Below are 16,202 nucleotides of genomic sequence, written 5' to 3'. Positions count from 1 at the left end.
TCTGTAAGCCCTACCCAAGGGTTCCCCCCACGTTCCTACACATGCCTGATAAATATGTATCTATATTTACATGTATACACATATACATATATATATGGTTGAAAAACATTTGCTTAGAGCAGTGTTCCCCAAATCACAGCATGTTTACCACTGGGGGTACCTGATTTTAGGTAGTTTCTGAGATGATTTTAGGTGATATGTGGACATGGCACTAACCAACATTGATTCTTACAGTGAGAAAGTTATTAACTTTTCAATACTCTTTCCATTCTAACCACATGCAGGATAAGGCCTACAACAGTGTAGCATATCTTTAGCGCCTCCCTGTCACTTGTTAATCTCCCTCTTACTGAAAGAGAGGAGACCTTAGACTCAGAGCTTTCAGCAAGCAGCAAGATTCAGTGTCGCTTTGTTTTCATTATACCTATTTTGATAACTACCTTCTTTTTATGGCAAGTGATCCTGGATTCCCATCGGTGATAGTGGTGTACATTTTCCTTTCAAAATAGTCCTTAAATAAAAAGAGTCGAGGCAATAAAAATATGAAGTAAATGTCACAGGCGATATGGTATGCAGATGCGGCCAAAAATTGGGAAGATTGTGTGTGAGCCAAATTTAGAAAGTCCTGGTTTAAGAACAAACATATTGCTTCCTAAAGAGAACCTCAGTTGTTGAAAAGGCTCGTGTGCCTCTTGGCAGGGGGACTTTACTGTTAAAGCTGTGTCTCTGGCTTGACAATCAAGAAGATATACATACAGCCCTGGCCAGTGTGGCTCAGTTGGTTGAGCATCACCCAATGCACTGAAAGTTCACCGGTTCAATTCCCAGTCGGGGTGCGTGCCTGGGTTTGGGGTTCCATTCCCAGTCAGGGTGTGACTGGGAAGCCATCAACGTTTCTCTCTCACATTGTTGTCTCTCTCTCTCCCTCTCTTTCTAAAATCAATAAAAACATTTTTTAAAAATAAAGCTTATCATACAAATGAGTTTCCAGGGGTCATAAGCTGGGGAAGATTGTAGCTAACAGTTTAATTTGGAATGCCTGCTGATGCCAAATGTCACTTTCTTTCTTCTAGTATGAATTCAGTGTGATCTTTGATACAAGCCATCTGTCTGGGGAAGAGGAAGTTCTCAGCTTCATCATTACTGCTCAGAGGTAAGAAGGATTTACTTTTTCCCTCCCCCTGAAGATAAAGAATTGCTGGGACCCAAAAAGACATGGCCTGGTCATGCTGTGATGATGTCCAGGATGCTGAGGAGGAAGAAGCGGTTATTCAGTGATAAAGCCCCAAAGCACTGGTGGAATCAGATCTCTCAGGGATGGTGCTTGTCTAGTTCTGCTTACATGGCTACCCCATCTCTCTTTCCCTGTCCTTGGAGGACATCTAGGCCGGTCCTGTGCATTATCAAGGTACTCTTGGGTGATGCAAAGTCCTACAGTCACTTTGAGTCTCAAAGCAAGTTCACAAATCCATAATTACAGTGTCCAAGGAAAACTTGCCTTGGAGGAGTGATCTTGTTCTTACTGGCCTCTCCCCTTCTCCTGAGCAGTTTCGGGAGCCCTCCAGGCTTACAACAGGGGTGTGGACCAGGGGAGGTAAGGTTAACATGTACTGCTGTGAGCACTCGCTGGGCTGTGCAGAGATTCAAAGCTGACTCTTGCCCTCTGGAAAAGGGAAAACCGTTTCCAGCCTCAGCCTGCAGGTAGCCAGAGGTACCTTCAGCTTCTGCTGCTGAGACTGTGTCCTCCAGGACGGGGCAAAAGGGGACCCCATATAGACCCCATGTAGCAATCTTTGCCCAGTCTCTGGAGATGCAGGTGACCCTTGGGAGGCCACCTCTCTTTCACTCTGCCATCAGAGGGAAAGCCAGCAGCCCCTTCCCTTCCATTTCTTGGGCAGCAACCACACTGTTTGATCAGGTTTCCTGAAGCTTGAGTTAAAAGGCAGACATCCTCCCCTCATCCCAGTTTTCTCCTAAAACTGTCTGCAGAAATCTCCCTTTCTCAGCTCCGTTATGCCCTTGACGTCATATCTTGGATGTTTGCTGCCAGGCGTAGTAAATCCTGGCTTAGTGCTTTTCTCTGAATTTTGGCTTCTAGGATGCCTCAGCCAGAGTTTTCATCTTAACATCCCATCACCCTCGCCTTCTGAGCCATTCTTGAATTTTCTCAAAAACAGTTACCCAAAGGTTAGACTTAGATTATTCTGAAGTCCTGAATCTTTCAGTATCATCCACAGTCTCACTAATCTTAGGCTTTGCCCTCAGGCCTCAGTCTCCATCTTAGCTGCTTAGGGCCTGTGGGAAGCCAGGGTCAGGCCGCAGCAGGTAAAACACAGCCGTGGACAGCGGCAGTACTCATGGGGTGTAGACGTAACGAAGCTTTATTTTCATCTCCCACTACCTTTTAATGTTGTTTTCACATCTATTAAGCACCTACTGTTTACCAAATACAGTACCGGGCACATAAGAAAATGCTAATAACTTACTAAATTCAAGAACATCTCTTTCTGATAATATCAGGGAACCCCCAGCATTGGTAGCTTAACTATGAAATACCAGATCTCCTAATTCTTTGGATCACAGATGTTAAGGAAGCTGTATTATCTGTTGCGTGCACAGCAGAGTATTTCAGGCACTCGCTTCTTTCCAGACTTCGGTGAGGATCTGGTGTCACTGCCCCCGAGGGCACCCACAGCACTCGACTTCCTGCTGTGATGGAAAGTTCCGTAAAGCTCCTTATCTTGAAAGCTAGCGACCCTGCCTTTGTTCCCGTCACCACCCTTTGAAGACCTCTTGCCCACGTGTGGATGTGGGAGGGCAGAATGCTGAGAGCAAACAGTTTCTCAAGAGTCCCCCTCAGCAGCGGGCTTTGCGGGCCTCGACCTCGGGGAAGCGTCCCCCGTCACGCGCCTGCAGGATGACGGGAAGCCTTTTGATGTCTGGCCTCTTTATCTCAACTTTTCAACTTAGCTCAGTCTGGAGCAGTCACCTGATGACAGACCACACTGTTGGGCCTGAGCTGCCAGCGGCCAGAGGTGGCTGGACAAATGGCAGGGCAAGGGGGGCGGCGCTTCCATCCGGAGCCCATTCCGCAGGCCTGGCAGGATGCTCGGGGAAGGGAGCAGGCCCTGGGGTGCCATCGTGTCTGCTCTGGCCTTCACTGCCCCCTGGGGAAGGACCAGCGAGGAAGCCAGGCCAGGTGGGCACCTGACCCTGCTGCTTCTGCAAACGGCAGCCGCCCTCTGAGCGTGGGTGTCACCCCATATGCGGAAGACAGCTGAGGAGTGGGGTCAGGGTCACAGAGCGCCATTGTTTCAGAACAATAGGAGAGAGGAGAGGGGATGTGAGGCTATTTAAGTGTTGTTGCATTGGGCACTTGCTGGGTGGGAGGGGTAAGCAGTGGGCAGAGGGAGGGCAGGGGCAGCAGGGAATGGTGCGATGGGGAGTCGTGCAGATGAGCTGTGCCCGAGCCTTGGCGGGTCCTGGAGACTTATATTCCACCCGGGAGGGTGAACTTGGCTTTCTACTGGGATCCCATATTCACACCATGTGGTAGAACCAACTGTAAGTGCTGGGTCCAGCGACACGCAGCCAACAGCCACGCCTTTTAGCAAGGTGGTTGCTTCCCTGGAATCATCATCACAGTTCATATTTGAAATTTAATTAAATAGTAATGGGAAACTAGGTCTTCTGTCTCTTCCTCCCCTTCCTCTTTCCTTTTTCTCCTCTCCTTTCTTCCCATCTCTCCCCCAAGCCTCCAAACCTAGTGTCAGGAGAGGGAATCCCTGTGGGAAAGCCCTGCTTTTGGAGTCAGACTGACCCGGTTTGCTACGGGTCCTCTGGGCAAGTTACCTAACCTGTCTGCTCTTTACCTGTCCGAGGTCGTTAACTTCTTGCATAGCAGCCACTCAGCAGCTTCAGCGCCCTTGATTTTGCCCTTCCAGGATGACCTCACAAGAATCCCAATCCTATGCTGTCTCACCCCAAAGGGGATGCCTATGGACTGTACCAGAAGTCCTTAGCGGGAGCTCTGTGGTATTTATGGTGACGGGGTTGGCCAGGGCCTCTCTCCTGGGCTTGCCTGTCCCTGGAAGAAGGGTGATGCCTCCAGGTGGGAGGTGGCTGCAGTGCCCTAACCTTGCTGGACCATTATTCTTGGAATGAGCATCCTAGAAGTAGCTCACACTGTCAGTGCCCACCCATCACCCGTCAGCACTCACCTTCCCCACACATCGCTGCACAGCTCCCAGCTCCCAGCACCTGCCATTCTACCTGAGGCCTTCTCTGTCCCGAGCACACTCGCCTGTGTGATAGGGCAGGCGCCAGGGAATTAATGGTCCTCCCCCCACCTCCCCCAGCAGGAGCAGGTCTCAGGAGTCAAGGGGTCAAGGCCCAGCCCCCATGCCCAGTTGGGAAGACTGGCTCCCAGAGTTCCCCAGCCAGACCCAGCCCTGCTGCCCACAGTGCTGAGCTCCTGGATCACATGCCTTCACTGTCTTCCTCCTCTGCCCTGTCTCCTTTCACCACTCCGGACTGGTGATTCCTGGGGTCAGCTCCCAATTCCTCTTTGTGAGGAGAACACAACTGAGACAATAGAGGGCCCACTGTGACTCTGTGCAGGGACCAAAAACAAAACTGAGGATAAATGGGGTGCAGAGTCCGCGCTTTGGGGAATATAGATCGAGCTCCAACACGGAGCACAGGAGGCTGCTGCCCGAGACCTGGTGCTGACCCATGCTCATTCATCCCGCCCTCCCCGTACAGCGGCAACACGGAGCGCTCCGAGTCCCTGCACGACAACTCCCTCACGCTGACGGTGCCGCTGGTGCACGAGGTGGACACGTCCATCACTGGGTGAGTAGCGCAGGCCTGGGTTGGCAGGCACAGAGGTGTCCTGCAGGGGACCCTGTGCCTTTCTCGAGTTTGCATGTGTAGCCTGGAGTCAGTGGTGCTGCCACTCCAAGCCTCCCCAGCTCTGACGTGTAGGTCTAAGCTTCAGCTCCAGGGACTCATGCCTTTCTTCCTGTTCAGGTGCTCCCCACCCACCTGGTCGGTAACACAAGGCGTTTGACGGCGAATTCAAGCCCCTTCGTTTCTTTGAACATCCTGTGCACCATTATATGCATGTATCCCCAGCACCCACCCCGCCAGAGTGCCATGTTGTAGCAGGCAGCTTGATTCCTGGAGTTAAAATCTCCACCAAAGGCTGCTGGGCCAGAGGTTGCAGCCAGAGGCCTCCCAGTGCCCTGGCTGGCTCGCAGCGGCACTGGCTCTGTGTGTCTTTGTGTGACTCTGTTGACCTCTTCTGCAGAGCTGGCAGCAGCTCTGCCCCATGTCGGTGCTGGTCTGGAGTGGACAGGGAGCAATCCGGACGGGCACACCATCTGCCAGGTGAAGTCTCGGCCACTCAGTGCTGCTGGCATTGCTGGAAAGCAGGGCTGTGGCCCCAAACCAACCCGTGTCTGTTTTCATCCAAAGCCAAGGCCTGGAAAACTGAGAACCAAGTTCCTGTTTCCGGCTTCAGAAAACAGCACATACCTCTTGGATGGGGGGGGAAAGCGTTTGCATAATCCGTTTAGATCAAATGAGGATCCATTGAACCCTTGCCCCAAATGCAAGCTGAAGTTTCTAGAGGTTCAGTTTCTCATTTTTCAGTTTTCAAGTGCGGTGGGCCCTGGCCTTGGCTAGCAGTAGAAATGCTAATATATCGCAGAAGGAGCCAGCACCATGATCACTGGCGCGCTGCTGGGTGCCCGGGAATGTGCAGGCCTGTGCTCCTGGCATTTTTCATCAGAGTCTTCAGACAGGAGGCGTTGGTGGAAAATATTTGCAAATCAGCATAGATTTGCCTTTGTTCATGGCTCTATTTTTAACCGTGTCGTTTATTTACTTGTCTCATCAGAGGCACAGTGAGAATGTGCCCTGAACCCAGCCCTGTCCTTGGGGACCAAAGAGAAAACACTGGCTCACTTGATCCTGCTGTCTGGCCCCAGGGGGCCTCATGGTGAGGTGTGAACAGCCCCTGATGAAGCCGTCAGTTAAACAAACTAGTCAACCTCTGATCTTTCCAGGGACACAAAACAGGGACCGGATCCTGCCATTTGATAATACTGGGACTCATTACATTTCTAAAGCGATACACTTAAGTTGAAAATAGATGCATTGCTGTCCATTCAGACGTGGTACCCCAAATCTTACATTGTTAGTGTTTAGGCAAGTGAGCAGCCTCTGGCATCTCATCTAGAATCCATTATTGGTCCGGGAATTTAAATGAATCTGGGCTTCCTCTCATCTCAGGTTTGTTGATTCGGGCAACATGGAAAGCATGCTGCGTTCTTAGCCACGGCTCACACAGCCACTGTTTGAAATCTGAAGAAAAATGCTATCACTGAATGGACTCCACTTTTAGGACCTAATTTCTAATAATTTTGGTAGTTTGACAAATTTAAATTTTTTAAATGAATCTGTCACAGGATGTTCCGTGGGATGCCAAGTATCGAATTCTTTTGTCTTTCCTAAAAACCTGCCATGATCTTCCTCACTCTACAGAAAGTTTCTCAAATGACAAATCAGAACATGTCTAATTTTATAACCCAGTTAAGATAAACTGAAATCAAAGCTACCCCAGCTTCCTTTTCATATGAGAACTGTAATCCCAGTACGTATTTATATATGTAGCTTATTGATTTGACATAAGATGGGGGGTCATTATTGGAAATGTCTGTTTAGAAAGTATACACCTGGCTGTGTCCGTGTACAGGAAAGAGAAGTCACAATTCCAGGAGGAAATCAGTTGCTGAAAGACACTAGAGAGAGCCAGGTTCCCGAGACAGGTTTGGGCTCTCAGGACAGGAGTGACCATGCATTGCTTGACCACAGGTTGGGATGACGGATTTCATGGTTTCCTCTTTCAGAATTGTGTCCCCAACCTCCTTTGTGTATGGCGAGTCTGTGGACGCAGCCAACTTCGTTCAGCTGGATGATCTGCAGTGTCATTTCCAGCCCCTCAACATCACCCTTCAGGTACCCACCCTTGGAGACCGTCTGTCACGGGGGACCAACGGGAGGGCCCGTGGGATGTGTTTCTGAAAGGCAGCGGAAGGGCCAGGCTATTTCCAGGAGGCACTGTTGCCAGTCTGGTTGGCTGGAGCGTCGTCTATGTGCGCATACGTGTTTTCTGTAACCACACACAGAATTAATTCCTTCTGGGGCTAGTACTCTGCCGTGTAGACCCCTCTGCTTCTCAGCACCTGGAAGGAGAGCTGCGTGATGAACACCAGCTGCCTTTCTTCCAGGAGGCCTCTGGATGCTGACGCCCAGGCCCACATTCCGGCCCAAACGGTCCCAAAGGACCCCTTTCAGTTCCCCATTAGTTTTCACATTATGGGCCAGATAGCCTTGAGGATTTGCCATGTCCCCTTCCTCCTGGATTGTCCCTGGGGACTCAGCCAGGAGCCTGCCACCCCCACGAGGGACCGCAGAGCAGTGTGAGCACATGTAAACTCCCCTTCGCACCAGCATCACCGCCAGCAGGGCCACTCTCTGTGGCCGTCGTGAAGGACACCATTCCTTCTCTGAACCAGGGGTGGGCAAACTTTCTGAAAAGGGCCGAAGGGTGAGTATTTCAGGCGTGGCAGGCAGTACAGGCTCTGTAGCAACTGTTCAACTGCTGTAGCGCAGAAGCAGCCCCGGGGCGATGCAGACACGGAACCGTGGTGATGGACACTGAAATTTGAACTTTGTCATTTTCACATGCCATGAAATGTTACTCTTTAAATCCCCCCCCCCCCCCAACCATTTAAAAATGTAAAACTATCCTCAGCTCACAGGCTGAAGACAGGTGGCAGGCCAGATGTGGCCTGCAGGCCATAGTGCACCCGCCCTGCTCTAAAGTACAGATTCTCAGGCCAGCACTGTTCCACGTGAGACTCTCTGAATATAAAGCTAGAGGGGCCTTAGCATCAGCCTGTCTGTTCTCAACTGACAAGCAGGGAAATGTAGGCCCAAGCGGGACAGGACAGGCTGAAGGGCCCAGAGCTGGGAGGGGCGGGGAGGGCCAGGACTGGAAGGGCACTGACCAGACCCTCCTGTGTAGCCCAGCCCCCTGCCAGGAGCTGGGGATTAAATGAAGGAGAGGGGGATGGGCCCTGTCTCCGGCAGTGCAGATAATCTAAGTCCCACATCGCCCTGAGCTCTCTCTCCTCTCCACCGCCTTCCCCACAGAGGTTTCCTGGTCTGGCATTCACTGCTGTGGCCAAATAATTTTTCTTTTCTTTCCCTGTGGCCACTCCTAGGTGGACCAAGGGGATGACAAATAATGACGGGGTGAGGGTCCAGAGAACGAGGCAGTAAAACATTTGTGGGGTCTCACAAACAATGGTCTTCCTCTCTCCAAAAGATTCTCCCAGGGAAGAGACCTCAGACCATGATGGATAGCACATGTCCCCAGCTCGGAGAGGATGAGCTGCCCGGCCAGCTAAGCCCGGCTGTCACACCCCCCGCTTGATTTATGGGGGGAGGGGAAAGACGAGGGTAGACTGCTTTCGAGACCTTAGAGTGGCTGCCGAGAACGGGACCTCTGCGGTTCCGAATGGCTTCTCAGAGCTCATTTCTTTTTCTCCATTGCTTTTTGTATTTGGATAGAAGATTAAGGCCAGATGGAATTATTTCATTGTCCTTAAATCATTTCCATTTTAATTACTCACCTACTCTTAAGTAGCAAAAGACACAGTCAACAAAAGATACAGTCAAGAAAATTATTTAGCCTGGCCGGGCGTGGCTCAGCGGTTGAACGTCGACCTAGGATCCAGGCGATAGGGGTTCGATTCCCGGTCAAGGCACATGCCCAGGTTGTGGGCTCGATCAATGACTCTCTCATCATTGATGTTTCTATCTCTCTCTCTCTCTCTCTTTCTCTCCCTCTCTCCTTTCCTCTCTCTGAAATCAATAAAGATATATTTAAAAAAAATAAATTATTTAGAAGGGTTCACATGCCACATGCCAGGGAATGAAGAGGGTATAGGTGTTGAGAGGAGAAAGCAAGAAGGAAGAGCAGTTATACAAAAGATACAAAAATGTTCTCATCACCCTCTAAAAAAAAGAAAAAAAGAAAGGAAGAAATCTGAAGGCACGTGGCTAAGTCATGTTTCCCTGAAGGCGTTTTTACAAGGAGCTTAAAGTTTGGTATTCGGGCAGAGAGCTTTCTAGACGTCTGACCTGACACAGGAGACAGGCTAGAGAATCGGGGCCCCTGGAAGAGTGATCGACATGCCCCTTAGATGAACCTCCTGATTATCAGTTGCCTGAGGAAGAACATACCATTCCGTCAGGATTAGGAGAGTTGGCTGGGACTGTGAGATGGGTGATGTGTGTCACTGATCGGGAGGTTCTCTTGTGTTAGCAAAGCTGACAGTTTCCTTGAGCATTCCCTCACGGGTCATTTTCTGGTATAAGTGTGACCATCCTGCAGGAAGTCCACCAGCTATGTTCATGGTGATAACGTAGGGTCAGGATTATGGATAAATCTCTTCTACATGTGCTTTTTCTGGCAACATCACTCCTGAAGGAGAGCACAGGCCTTTTTATATAAAGAGATGTTTCGTGTCTTTTAAAAGCTATTATTCAATAAGCTACATGATTGATTAAAGACCCCACTGCTAATGCAGATGGGAGAAAGGCAGAAATACTAGTCTTGGGATTGGATCCTACATTTCATCAGGGTTTTCTTAACAGAGACAAATAAATTGTTGACCAGTGATAGGCTTTTTTTTGCATCAGAGTTTATCTTTTTTCTCACCTGAAAAATAATGCAGATATTACCCAAGAACATTTGCAGAGAATCAGTTAAGACATTTGTGAAATTAATGTTGTAATACAAGCTCTCCCATCTGTCTGGCCCTGATGGTGAGACAATGCAAATCACAACCAGTTTCTTTCCTTCCCCCACTCACCCTTTCATGGGATTTCCCTTACAGGACAGTAGGTCTCCCCCTCAATTCTGTGCTCTTGAGTTTCACTTCAAATTAGTTATTTCAGTTGTCTTTGGATAGTCCTTCCTTTTCTTGTGCCTTAGGATTGTTGTTTTCAGTGAATTTTGTTCCTTTTGAACCAAGAGTTGGCAGTGACAGCTCATCTGCTCTATCATTTTTTTGTCTGTTCTTTGAAGCAGAACCAACTATTATAAAAAAAAAAAAAAAAATGAAGACATGGTTTTTTAGGTAAGAAGAGCTGGCCGGAGCTCGATCCTGATAATGTTCTATCGCGTGCAAAGACGCTTAGATTTCCAGCCTGTCTCCTGGCTCTGCCCGTCTCACCTCAAGTTCAGGGATGCCCTGAGTCCCTGAATTCCCTCTCTGGTCCCCAGATTGCAAAGTAGCATTTCACTTCTTCCCCTCTCTCTTGTTCCTAACCCATCTTTTTTTTAAAAAAAAATAATAATAATAACATTGAGATATCATTTACATGCCTTAAAGTTCACCCATTTAAAGTGTAAAATTCAATGATTTTTAGTACATTTAAAGAACTGGGCAGCTATCACCATAATCTAATTGTAGAACATGTCATCACCCCCCCCCTCCGCAAAAGAATCCCCATATCTATAGGCAGTCAGTCCCTGTATTCATTTCCTATCGTTGCTGTAACTAATTGCCTCAAACTTAGCGGCCTAAAATGACACCCATTTATTATCTTACCGTGCCGCAGCTCAGAAGTCCGAAATGGGTCTCACTGGGCTAGAATCGCGGTCAGCAGGCTGCGTTCCTCTCTGGAGGCTCTGGGGAGAGTCTGTTTTCCTACCTTTTCCAGCTTCTGGAGGCTGTGCATTCCTTGGCTCGGGGTCCCCGTCATGTTCAGAGCCAGCAATGGCTGGTTGAGCCCTTCTCACAACACACCTCCCTCACTCTGACTCTGTTGCTCTGTCCCCTGTGTAAGGACCCTCGTGATTCCATTGCACTCACCTGGGTAATCCAAGATAAGTTCGCTATTTAGGTCAGCTGATTAGCAACCTTAATTCTCCATCACCATGTAACACGACCTCTTCGCGGGTTTCACAGATTAGGAACATGGACGTCTTGGGGTTGGCATTCTTCTGCCTCCCACACTCCCCACGTCCCCACACCTCAGCCCTCGGCCACCACTAAACTACTCTGTGTCTCTATATATCTACCCACCTTTTTTCTTGTCTCAGGTTTACCCTTTGCTCCGTCGCCTTTCTCTGATTAGTCTCTTTGTGGCTGCCAATTTTCTCTCATTTCTCAGGAGCTGATGGGCCACTGGAGGCAGAAAATAGGGAGGACTCGGGGGGCGGGGGGAGAGGGCTAAAGTTTACAGGACCAAATGCTGGGACAGGAAAGAGGCACACAGGTGTCATCGAACAATATAAGCAAGTGATTACCTGCAAGTTACGGAGAAACCAAATCAGCTGGATAGTGTAGTAAAAACAGTCCTTTCTGTAAGTTAGATCATTTGGTTTTGGGACAACCTACTTTGTCTGTGAGGGTCTCAGTTACCTCAAACTGTAAAACTAAAGTGGTTCTCAAAGTATGGTTCCTGGGAGCCTATTAGAAATGCAAATCACACACACACAGACACACACAGACCTGCTACTTCAGAGACTCTGGGTGTGACCCTCCCCCCAGTCTGTGTTTTAACAAGCCCTTCTGGTTATTCTGATGTATGCTGAAGTTTGAGAACCACTGACCTAGATTATGTCTGAATTCCATAGTCTATGAGTAAATTTCTAGGGATATAAAAAGAAATAATTTTTTTAGCAGGAAGAAGACAAGAACATTGAAATCTCCCATCATTTGATATTTCACTTCAAGTCATGACCTTCTAGGTCCCAAACCCGAGAGTCTCTGTGTATCACTTCAAAGAATTTTAGGGTATATATTGCATGACATGAAGACCTGCGCTTCTACTAAAACTTGCTGTGTGTGTCTCACACCCACAGGTCTACAACACTGGGCCAAGCACCCTTCCTGGGTCATCTGTCAGCATCTCCTTCCCCAATCGACTGTCACCTGGCGGTGCAGAGATGTTTCACATACAGGAGATGGTGGTGAGTTCTTGTTTCATTGTTGCTTTCAGACTTGAGCCAGCTCATTTCCATTTTGTATTCCACCCGGGGGCCCAGAAGCTTAACTCATTCTAAACTTTGGAAACATCCAGAGACGCCGGAAGACCACAACACTTGAATTTCTACATTGAGACGGTTTGGTTAACACCATGAGAAGGCCTCTTTGGGATGAGGTGAGGGTTGGTTATGAACTGACCTCTGGAATAGACTTCACCGTCTCTGGAAACGCCCAGCAACCGTCTGCAGTCTTGTGTGTGTCTGAACGCATTTTTCTGAAGGAAAGATCCACAGCATTCATAAAGCGTCTCAAATGGCCACTGATGCCCAGAGGGTGAAGCATTGGTTCAGAAAACATAAGTGCAGGTTGAAACTCAAGTTTATGCAGAATATGCAATTCTATCTGATCCCAAGTCAACTGTAGATGGTTTTGTCTCAAGAAAGGCTTGGTAACTAGCATATGGTCATTCCCACTGGCCTCCTTGACTTCCTTGGTTTCCAAGACACCACATTCCCTTGGTTTCTCCTTTCTCACTGGCTTTTCTCCTCTCACCTACTTCTGTGAGGCCCAGCGTCTCCTCTTTCCTACACTCAGTCTCAGATATCTCACCCAGACTCGTGGCTTTATATCCAGTCTGTGCCGAATTCAAGAAATACTTTGCATTCACCCTGTGCCAAGCGCTGGCTTACATTGGGGAACAAAACAGACAAAAACATCATATTTTCCAGGCCTTGTGTATTTTCGGCTGGAGAGAGACAAATAATAAATAAATAAGACATATAGTTCATGGTGGTAAATGCTATGGAGAAAAGTAAAGGAGGTAGGAGACAAGGGCTCATCAAGCAGGTCTCACTGAGACCGTCATTGGGAAGGGGGTGGAACCAGAGCTGGCTCTGGAGTTTGTAATGTGATCTTTGCATACGAAGGCCTTGCCAACTCATTGTTTCCCTAGAGTTCTCTCTCCTTGATTTTAGCCCTACTTGGTTTCTCTCCTTGGAAATGTCGGCCCCATGCTTTCCCGTGCGTTGTGTCCACATTGGGCATCCAGGGGTGTGTGTGTGGGGGGGGGGTGCTCATCGGCGCTCGTGCTGGGGGAGCTTTCTGTCTCACAGTGAATCACGTCGCTGGCAACAGCAGTTGACAGTAACACCGATTTTTAAAGCTGGTTGGTTGGGAGGGCACGTTGTGCATGAGAAACATCCTGGGTTTTATGACTTAGTTGTACACAGAGGGTAATTGCAACAAGAAGTCTCCCCTGCAGCAGGCTTGCTGGAGGCCGAGATGTAACTTGTACGTAAGCCAGGCCTGGCACTTTAAAGCAGCCCCGCAAATAACCCAAAGCAGAATCGAACAACTCACTTTTTTTCCCCAACGTCTACTACTCTCCCAACGGTGAACACATGTTCTTTTTTTCTCCCCTTTTACCCTCAGTTTTTTCTCTAGAAATTCAAGGACTTGCCCTATACCAAGTCATCCCTCATCCTGGGTAGGAGGTCCCTGTTAAGAAGTCAAGGCTTGCCCCAGCCGGTGTGGCTCAGTGGTTGAGCCCCAACCCAGGAATCAGGAGGTCACAGTTCGATTCCTGGTCAGAGCACATGCCCGGGTCGGGGGCTCCATCCCCGGCAGGGAGTCTGTAAGAGGCAGCCGATCAGTGACTTTCATCATGGATGTTTCTATCTCCCTCTCCCTCCCTCTCTCTGAAATCCATAAAAATGTATTTTTAAAAAAGAAGTCCAGGCTTAGGAACCCTCCCCAGGACACTAGGTCCTTGGGTAATGTGCATTCTTTTCCGTGATATCCTGTCACTGGAATGATGTCATACAAAGTGAACTGTTAATAATACAGCTTATGTTATAAGATAAGGGGATAAGAGAGGGAAGGGGAAAAGGAAGCCCCTCCCTAGCAGGAGATAGATTTCCAGCCCTGGGTGGATTTGGGGATTATATGATCTCACCCTCTGCCTTTGAACAGAATACAATCAAGACATCTCCGCAGTACAATGGAACCATGTTTCCTCTAAGTCCATTTTTTATGACCATCCTTAATTCTTTATGCTCTCATTTCCCTGACCTTTTCTGAGCTAAAATGGAAAACAGTTGCCTAGCTCCCTCTGTGGAGAAGTTGAGCTGTTTTTTAGTCATTTTCCCCCACTGTTCATCTTCAAAAGATCCCAAGAGAGAGAGAGAGAGAGAGACAGACAGACGTCGATCTGTTGTTCCACTGATTAATGCATTCATTAGTTTATTTTTTATGCGCCTTGACCGGAGATCGAACCTGCAACCTTGGTATATCGGGACGATGCTCTAACCAACTGAGCTAATCACAATTCCTTAAATTCACATTTTCCCATCCTTGGCCATTCTCTTTGCTCTCTCCATATTGTCCAAACAAATAAAAATTCAGAACGGAGCATCAGATATATACGCCCCTTGATCCAACCTCTCCTCCTCACAGACTGTTACCCTCAGGCAGGTAGGACCCTGGCCCCGTTTCCCATTTGAGAACTTGCTGACTTCCCCTCCTAATTACTTGTGTAACTCAGAGACATCCTGCGCTTGGGAGGCCTGACCACATCAGCTAGTTGCAAACCTGCATCGACTCTTTGTCCCGTTTCCATGTGTTATTTTCTTCATCTGACATTACTGTGTTTCATTGTCTCTTGTCTTCCACAAGATTAAAAACACTGTGACCATAAAGGTCATGGCTGCCTTGCTTCCTCTGTATCCCCCGCGTTTGGTGCCTGGACCACAGTGTGTGCTCAGTTTAATGAAAGAGTCGGCTGCTCCCACTCTGGTAGCATCACCATCACAAGTATTTCTTTCTGCCTTGGATAGGCATGTGTCCTTACACATCTGTACACCCTGCAACACATCCACTGGGCTCCCCAGATGTTCTAGGAACTCGGGAAATTTGCATTGAACTGAAATCCCCAAGTAGGGATGTTTTGACAACTTCCTTTAACCCACAGCAGAGGTTGCCTTAATTTCAGTGTGGGGATAAATGAAAAGGTAAAGCTGAAATAAGGGGTTGTGTCACCTCTCAGAAATAGAGGCTTCCAGGAGCAGATTGAAACTCGAAAAACTTTGATCAGAGATAATCATGAAAACACCTCTCCCTGTCTCTCACTCCCCTCCCCTTCCCCCTCCCCTCTTTCTCTTTTCCCTTCCTCCCTCCCACTTCTTCCCTCCCTCCCTGCACACACACACACACACACACACAACACACAGGCACACACATATCAAGTCTGCTGATCTCAGCAATAGGCTCAAATCATTTTTTTTTCTTTGTCTTCTTTCTGCACATGTTTGAGTGTGAGCTGAATAGTCAAGTTCTTGAAATGGGTCAGGATTAGCTTGGCTTCGATTTTTTTTTTTTTTTCCCTCAACAAAAGCCAAACACTTACAAAAGAGGGGAGATGGCTGACGGAATTCTGGAGGGAGAGCTACGTTCCTGGGCTCTGGGGTCGATTTTGGTTTCGGTGAGAGGGGACTGTGTGTCCGGGAAGGTGGGGCTAGGCCTCAGCCTGGGCTGCGCCTGCACCGTGCAGTCCAGAGGGTGCCCTTTAACCCCGGGCAGAGCCAATGAATCAAGCCTCCGGTGCCATCCCCCTGCTGGCTGGGCGCCGGCCTTATCAAGGAGCCCAGGGCCTGTGCTCAGGCTGCTGGGGCATCTGGAAGCATTCATGGGTCCTTGCGGGGTGTGGCCCCGCCGCAATGCTGGTGCTTAGGTGCCTGGCGTTTCCTGGCCCTAAAAGTGGGTGGTTACGCAGTTTACTTTCCTTCAGTCCTTTTTTTGCTCCTTATGAGCAACATGACACACAGCCCTGTTCTTGCAGGGGTGCCGGGTCGTTACCAAAGTCGATAACAGGAAACCTCGCTGAGGAGAAGCAGAGCTCATCGGTCACTGCCCAGAAACACATGGTTCTCATTAAACCTGCGAGGACTAATTGTGGATACTTCAGAAGCACAAAAACAGGAAAACTCCTTTCTGACAGACATACCAAGCCTCTTCCAAAAGGAACTTTTGCAACATCGCGAGACACTGGGAAGCAATTAACTCCCAGCTCTCGGAGCCAGCGTCACTCCTTCAGAATCGAAACTCAGGACCCTAAGACGCTTCAGGCCTCCC

The 16,202-nt window shown here is 48.8% G+C and overlaps 1 protein-coding gene across 1 annotated transcript in view; it reads left to right on the top strand.

Moving 5' to 3' along the window:
* ITGA9 (integrin subunit alpha 9) overlaps positions 1 to 16,202 on the top strand; it is a 227,934-nt gene that overhangs the window by 179,399 nt on the left and 32,333 nt on the right. Inside the window, exons 20-23 of the mRNA XM_087824862.1 lie at positions 1,074 to 1,153; positions 4,765 to 4,854; positions 6,915 to 7,023; positions 11,951 to 12,058. Of these exons, the coding sequence (XP_087680988.1) occupies positions 1,074 to 1,153; positions 4,765 to 4,854; positions 6,915 to 7,023; positions 11,951 to 12,058 (387 nt within the window). The remainder of the gene's footprint in view (positions 1 to 1,073; positions 1,154 to 4,764; positions 4,855 to 6,914; positions 7,024 to 11,950; positions 12,059 to 16,202) is intronic.

This window comes from Miniopterus natalensis, chromosome 15, assembly GCF_054644295.1.
Source record: "Miniopterus natalensis isolate mMinNat1 chromosome 15, mMinNat1.hap1, whole genome shotgun sequence".
NCBI lineage: Eukaryota > Metazoa > Chordata > Mammalia > Chiroptera > Miniopteridae > Miniopterus > Miniopterus natalensis.
Note: the sequence above shows the minus strand (reverse complement) of the source record. Positions and strands in the feature narration are given on the sequence as shown.